This window comes from Pocillopora damicornis, chromosome 6 (genome assembly GCF_964200805.1).
Source record: "Pocillopora damicornis chromosome 6, jaPocDami1.2, whole genome shotgun sequence".
Taxonomy (NCBI): domain Eukaryota; kingdom Metazoa; phylum Cnidaria; class Anthozoa; order Scleractinia; family Pocilloporidae; genus Pocillopora; species Pocillopora damicornis.
Window position 1 is genome coordinate 21,007,501 of NC_142675.1, and position 8,014 is coordinate 21,015,514.

Consider the following 8,014-nt stretch of genomic DNA (forward strand, 5'->3'; position numbering starts at 1 on the left):
ACGGAGGTAAGGTAACCGTTTCACCTTGGAGGGTAGGGAGGGGTACGGCTACACGTAGGCTATCATTTTCTTTATTCCCACAAACTTTACGAATGATTCAGAAGCACTACTGTGAGGAGAAATTGGATGCTGGTCACTCTTAAGGGTGGTAAGGGTTAATGAAAGAAACATGTCTGACAGGACTTCACTAGTAGAGATTTCATCGGATAGATATTATTTCTCTATCAAGTTCTGGAACACATAACGCTTCTTTTTGTATCGAACATTGTTCTTCATATTACAATTTTTAATATTCAGCTTACTCACAATAATTGTATAATAATAAATATTTGAATAATGTGTACATCTTAGCGTTTTTGAGAGAGGAAAAACTTGCAACCTAAACCAACCTAAATACTTGAAAATAATATTGTTGGTACTAATTTGTCAACACCTTTGTACATAAATTATGCGTGGAGAAATATTTATCACGAGGATGGATGTAAACAGGTTATTCTTCAGCTATCTTTTTTATACCACAAGAGAAAGGGAATCAAAGTTGATACAAAGCTTCTTTTAGAGCAATTTTCAATTTTAAAGGTGTCAAAAGTAATCCGGAATCACATTGGTTTTGCTGTGCCTCATTATGCAATTGGTCCAGAAAACTTGCATCACTTTCACAACCAATCACATGCAAAACTAAAACCAAACACGAACTGGTTGCATGCATCTTCCCGCACTTAAGTTCTCATCGGCTCTTAACCCTTCAACTCCCAGATCAAATTGTAATTCTCCTTACTGTCAGCCATACAATTCTTATCATGTTAGTTCAGAGAATTTAATATTGGGTCAACTAATTATTACCAAATTGATACATTTTTAATTCTTATCACTTATCTGGTTGATATTGTATTGATATTGTAAGGAGAAATTCTGTCTTGGTCACCCATGGGAGTTCAAGGGCTAAAGGTATGTTCCTTTCTTCTAATTAGCTATTGTGATGACTTTGTTTTGCAATTCTCAATTGAAAAGTGCTCTAACATTGACATGGAAGTTAATAAGTTGATTTCCTTGCATATCAAAGAAATCCCAAAACAGGAAGACACATGGTGACATCCCACCATCTTGGAATTTGCACTTGCACGCATGTGTTAATAATGTACTGATACTAAAAGAGAATGGGATTTATGCCATGTATTACTGTGTGAAAGAGTTATGACCGGTTTCTTAATTAATCTTAATAAATAAATATGCACAGTTAAAAATATTCACCTTTTCAAAAATAAATTTTACAAAACAGTATTTGCCAATTTAAAAGCTGAATTAGATAACTATTTTACAGTGATTAGAGGTACATGCATATTGACTGAATATGTATTTTCTGGAGCAATAATGATTTGTTGACTGATCTTTATAAGAAGAATAAATTTCCATTGAAATTACTAAAACTGGCAAAAATTGAAATTCAACCCTGTTGCACAGTTTGTGTTGATACAAGAATGGGGTTATTTCAAAATGGACAAAAAAATTTTTTGATCATGCAACCATATCCTGTGCCACATTCTCATCAGCCAATGACTAGGAAGTTCTCACTGGTGTTTAACCAATCACATTGCAAGGATGGCTAATGATGACAATAATAATAATGATAATGATGAGGATGACCTTGCAGTGATAATAATAATGAAGGTATATGTGGCTGGTCAAACTACGCTCAACTTTAAAGACTATGTCCATGGGGTGAAATACCAGGAAAAGCATTCCCCTTGCAAGCTTCAGCTCTATGTAAGATCATAATTGGTATTTTTCTTTAACTTCCATATCAATACATTATCCTGGAAAAATGTAATAAATATATACAAAATCATAAACTTAAGGGTGTTATGTTGATGTAACACAAAACATTTTTAGACTAATTTACATGAAATGTACTGCAGATGCGAGAAGAAAAAATGTTAAGTCACTTCCAGGGAGTTAAAATGGGCTGCCATATTCAAATGAGAGGGCATGTTTTTACACTCCACAAATGAAGCAAGAAAAACACTCTAACTTAATGAATTCTGAAAGGATCTCCTTCATTGCTTTGTTCTTTCTGAAACCATGCCAGTTAGACATTATAGCGTTCTGATGCTGTTGACCGTTGCGGGCTGGGAGGAGTAGAACATGGACAGAACCAAATGAAAAATCCACCTGTGGTATAAATTAAAATAGACTTACTAAAAGTACTTCGCTCAGGTTTCAGTTGTTGTGGTATCACTAACAAAAACTGTAATAATCATTATTATAATAATGATAACAACAATAATAATAGTAATATCAGTAATAATAATAGTACTGATAATAACAATAATTATAAGAAGAAACATAAGTATCTACTTGTATATAATATCAAAATAGATAAGCACCTCTTCCAAACACTTCAGCTAAGAGAGCACTCCTTGGTTTGCGGTTTGTTCTGATTTGCCGCTGTACATGTTCCACAGCTGTGAGGTCACCTGTAATGGCTGAGAACTAAAGGGCAAGGACAGAAATTAAGAAAAATCTCAACTAATGCAGTACCTGGCTGAAATAAATAGTAAAAACATTACTTTGTGCATGGTCAGATAAAGGAAACCTATAAAAAACATAACAAGGATGTCTGTCTAGTTCCCTAACCAGTCATCCCTCCTGTGAAAATGGTCAAATCTTATAGCAAATGTGCCACAGAGATTTAATCTTACAGATTCATTGCACAATAAAATTCTTTTGGATGTCAGCCTGTTGCATTATTTTATGACACTACATTGGACTATACTCCTCTCTATAGCAAAGGGCTTGGGAACCAGCAAAGTTTATTCAACAACAATGTTAGTAGCAATAACTGTTCATAATATGGTAGTGTACACGTACATACCTGGTCACATAACATGGCTAGGACAAATAAACCAAACAGAACACCTTCGATCATCAAAATTACAGTGTAAATTCTGAAAAAGAAACAAACAGTGTTACATTGGGTTATGTATTTTTTTCAGTGGATCCTCCAGTGACATTCAAAACTTAACCTTTATATTAAAGAGAATCTCAATTAATACTCTCATGAGACAGAAAATATGTAGTTATAATGAATATGGAAAGGAAAAACAACAATTTTTTTGGAATGAAATCTCACAGAAGAGTTACGAGAAGGAGAGTTACAATTTATGAATTTGAAAAATTCAATTTGACTGAACCATTTTTTAAATTCATGTTAGGTGAAGGTCACATATTTCCTGTTGTCATGGAGATAATAATGATTGTTAAATCTTTTAACACCTTCGAGGGACTGAGAGGAAACTGACTTCTAATTTCTCCTCACAGTACCACCCTTGAATGAAATGTAAAGGTCATGAGAATAAAAGAAAATAATCACCAATTTAAGAATCTCCTGATTGTTAAACAAATTCTCTTTGTCAGTTCCATGGGAAAAGTAAAGAGAACAGTGTGGAGAAAATGACCACTGGTGTGATGGTGCAAAGGGTTAACCCTTTAACTCCTATGATCTCATTAGTAATTCTCCTTACTGTCTGCCAAATGATTCTCATTATGTTAGTTTGGAGAATTTGGTATTGGATCACTCAGTAATCCCATAATTGATATTTTTCTTTATTCTCATCACTTGTTTACATGATATTGTATGGATATAGTAAGGAGAAATTCTGTCTTGGTCACTCATGGGAGTTAAAGGGTTAATGGTTAGATGAAATTCTAATGCTTTAATTGACTATAGCTAACTCTTCTTTGCAAGACAGACTCACAATCTTGTTCTTTTCTCATAGTCTTTGGTGCAGCCATTGCATTCCATTGTCCATGACACAGCTGTGAGAATTATACTGTACAGTGATGCTAGACCTAAAAGGTAATATGAAGCACTTAGCAAAGAAATGTTGACAACAAAGACAATTGGCCATACAAAGGTGAGTCATATCTTCCAACCGCCTCTAGTAAGCTTATGCTGGCACTGGTGAGTCCAAATTAAGGTAAAAAGGATTATTTCCCCGACACTAAGCATCCTCGTCATTTTGTCTTTAAGTCGTCCATTTGATATCAATATCTGTAATTAATGTTTCTTAGAAAATAGAAGACTTTTTCTGTGTTTACATAGCATCATCTGAACATTTAGGAGAGTTGTGCATGGCTGAGAAACTCTAGAGGGTTTGGACAAAACAAACACTCATCAAAACACAGCCATAAACTACATAGAGTGCAAGCACTATCACCATTTTCTTTAATAAAGTAATCTATATTAAATGTTCTGAGAAAGAAAGACTTAAATGGCAAAAGACCTGATTAATGTGCTTACAATTCAAAAATATCTTACCTGTGTAAAACAAGAATAAAATAAAATACTTCTGGTTAGCTTCTCCAACACAATTATTGATCCTATAAGAGAAAATTGCACAATGCTTTCATGCCATAAAAATACATTTTTATCCCATTTTCCTTTTTGGTAACTTGAATGTACAGTGGGATTCAGATTTATTTTTAGCTTCCAGGTGTAAAAGAAAACATGGTTTCCTATAGAAGGATAAAAAATGAAGGCAAAATGGTGATAATTTTCTAAAGAAAGGTACCCCTATCACATTAGGTTTGAAGTGAAATTTATTTTACCCTTAAACTCTCATGGGTGACCATGACAGAATTTCTCCTTACAATATCAATACAATATCAAGCAGGCAGGTGATGAGAATAGAGAAGAATATCAATTTGGGGATAAATAGCTGATCCAATACTGAATTCTCTGAACTAACATTATGATAATTGTATCGTTGACAGTAAGGGGAATTACAAATGAGCGGGTTATTGTGTCAAGTACAGTTTACTTACCAGGGACAGTGATGATCCATTTTTCTTATACACCTTCCACATGTCCTGAAACAGAGATAACAAATTCTGTTGTTAATACCTTTTGATTTCATTGCACTGTAAACTAAACTTGTTTTACCCATTTAGCTCCCACCAGCGATTAAGAAAATTTAATTCTCCCTAAAATATCAATACATTTGTTGTGCAGAAAGATGATGAGAGATAAGAATAATATCAAGTAGGGAATATATTTGCTGATGCAACAATAAATTCTCAGATTTGAAATGACAAGAAATGTAACAAGAACAGTGTGCAGAATTAATATTTGGATCTTAGGTTTGAAAGGGTTAATTTAGGCTGGTTTTATGGCTATGGAATTTCCCTTGTGTAACATCTGGTATATGTACCTGCAATGATGTGCCCTTGGTGGACGATAAGCTTCGCATTTTGCACAGACAGTCCATTCATTTTCACTCTGAAACCATCAGCAGATATTTGTTAACCTTTTAACTACCAGGGTGATTAACATGGAAATTCTCCCTATAATATCCATACATTATCCTGCAACCAGGTATTGAGAAAACTCCAACTTATCAGGTAAGAGTTGTTATCTTGATCTAACATTGAATTCTCATAACTGATTTACAAGGAAATGCATGCAGCCAGAGAGGAGAATTAACAATCAGATCTTGGGAGTTAAAGGGTTGAGTTAATCATCTCTTTTTCTTGGTATTTTGCTGTCTTCTCAAAAGGTTTAAGTTATAGCATGTACTTGTAAGGTTTATGAATTAATGTTCAACATGTGAAGAAATCCAAGTAAAGAAATGCCTGACCATGTCAAGTAATCCTCTTAGTTGGAAACATTGAATGCATTTTTATTAAATTCTTTCAAGGAAAAATTGAAATATTTTAACAGGTGAGGTCTTTTTCTAAGTTCTATAAGTTTTTACTTCTTTGTTTACTCACCTCTGTTTGCTTAGTTTTTGCTTTATTTATTTCTGAGAAATCAAGACTTGATGAGGGTCTAGCTACCACCCCTAAAAAGAGATGTAAACAGAATTAAACATGAAAGCAAAAACTATACTTTACAACCATTTACAAAGAGAAAACATGCAGTGGTTTCTGTACATTTAGCTAACGAGTACATTCATGCAGGCACCCCTTCCAAAAAGCATGGACTGCCTACACAAATGGTTCTCTTCAAAATGTTACTGATCTCGATACTGTTCTGCTCTGGGCAAACCTCTGAAGTTAATACTCTGCAAGATATGGGGATATTTATTACATAATTTTGCTTTTAATTGCTCCATTTCATAACTTTCTCCTTCAGAGCTTGAAAATTGAAGCCAGCTTTCTCTTTCCTTAAGGATTAGTTTTTACTTTATCAGGGCTTACAAAAGCAAAAGTGTACTTCCTCTTAGCTAATAGCCATCAAGATAAACTGAAGACAAAAAACAAAAATACAAAACAAAAAGAAAAAAATGAAGAAAGATGCTGAGTGCCTTACAGAAGAGTCCATCTTACCTGGATCAGAAAATGATGCTCTGACATGGGATATTGTCAACAGTAGAACAATGATATTAAATATACAAACATGTAAGCTGCCCCAGATGCTAAAAACAAATAAAAGCCAAATGGAGATTAATAAGTTTTGGGAAAGAAAATTCAGATGTCTATTCATTATAACTTTCAAGACTGTTAAATTCATCACTTCACAATAATTTTGTTCTAGAATAACCAACATTGTTCTAGAATAACCAACATTGATTAATGGTTGCTTTGGTTTCTGCAATTTCTCCAGTCTAACCTTCAGAAAAAAACATTGGGATTTGTGGAGGGATGCTGGCCATGGAACCAATATCTCCACAATTGGTCTTAGTAACTTTTCCTAATAAAATAAACACTTGAGCTTGGTTACTAAAATATTTCCCCTTATCATTTTGGTAACCAAGCTTTAAGACTCATCATGAAGGGTAGCCAGGCTGAAATCTCAGTCCAACAAACCAGATGGAAATTTGCCCCCATGGACAGAAGACAAGACTCATGTCATTGACAAGTTGAGACCAAAGACTGAAGAGGTCCCGAGCTATACCTCTTATAAGTTATTTTAATAATTCAAGACCCTCAAAACACTTCTGTTTTCAGCATAGCCTAAGAGTTGATGGAATATTGAATATGAAAGTGATCTTAACAATAATGAACACTACTTTTAGGCTTTATTTTAACCCCTGCTTAAGTTGTGTTCATTACAGTAAAGATCAATTTCATATTCATTTCTAAATCCATAGTTCACAAATATGATGTTCATATATTCACAGTCACTGATTCATCACTTCATGGGTTTATTAACAACAACATAGTAACCAGCTATCAGTTGGCTTGCTAGTTCAGTTGGTAGAGCACTGCATTGGAGTTGCAGAGGTCATGGGTTCAAATCCCATACAGGTGTTATTTCAACTACTGCTTAAGTAGAGTTCATCATTGCAAAGTTCTATTTCATTTTCATTTCTTAACCATAATCCTCAGTCCATATACATAATTTTCATATAGTCACAGACATTGACGGAACATTGTTATATTGCATGCTGAATGTAACATACCATATAATACCACAAGACAACTCTTATGAAATCACGATAAACTCTAGTTGTTAATTACTGAAACAGACGCGTCAGTATTCGATCACAGTCATTGAAATGACTGTGATCGAATTTGGCTAAAGGTGGTTGAAAGATTTGATTCCGTAGAATAACTTAAAATTTTTCTCAGTCTATCAGAGAATTACATTTTTAGTCTTAATACTGAAAAAGAAAAGTGATTGACATTCAAATTAAAATGATTAAATACGTTCCTACATTCAATTTATGATGATCGATTCGACTACCTCTTAAAAAATAGCGAGAAAATTACTGAGACGTAGAGAAATAAAATAGAAGAAATTTACCTTTCTGTTAGAGTGGGACGAACAACATGTTGAACTATACAATAGTCTGCATAAAACACAGCGGAATAAGTTATGAAAAGACAAATAAGTCCACAAGGATCTTTATGAAACACCGCCATACTTAAATCAGCTTCATCAGCTGGTACCCAGTCCTGTAAATATTTGTCAAGAAACACGGCCCGCCCTTCAGTGACGTCATTCACATATTTATTGCTCTCTTCCTTGTTGCTATTTCTCAGATTTTTGGCTCTGTCGTTACTTTCTCGT

The 8,014-nt window shown here is 34.0% G+C and overlaps 1 protein-coding gene and 1 non-coding gene across 2 annotated transcripts; one reads left to right on the forward strand and one right to left on the reverse strand.

Annotated features, from left to right (window-relative positions):
* Positions 1 to 271: 271 nt before the first annotated feature.
* LOC113675341 (palmitoyltransferase ZDHHC3) lies at positions 272 to 7,901 on the reverse strand. The gene is made up of 10 exons (XM_027191902.2): positions 7,748 to 7,901; positions 6,328 to 6,416; positions 5,770 to 5,840; positions 5,211 to 5,278; positions 4,825 to 4,869; positions 4,319 to 4,380; positions 3,756 to 3,849; positions 2,873 to 2,945; positions 2,385 to 2,490; positions 272 to 2,169 (listed from the first exon to the last, which is right to left on the reverse strand). Exons 1-10 carry the CDS (start codon positions 7,864 to 7,866, stop codon positions 2,087 to 2,089), a joined length of 810 nt encoding a protein of 269 aa, XP_027047703.2. The 5' UTR covers positions 7,867 to 7,901; the 3' UTR covers positions 272 to 2,086.
* Positions 7,180 to 7,259, forward strand: Trnas-gga (transfer RNA serine (anticodon GGA)). Its single transcript has one exon. It is a non-coding gene; the product is annotated as a tRNA-Ser (tRNA).
* Positions 7,902 to 8,014: the final 113 nt, after the last annotated feature.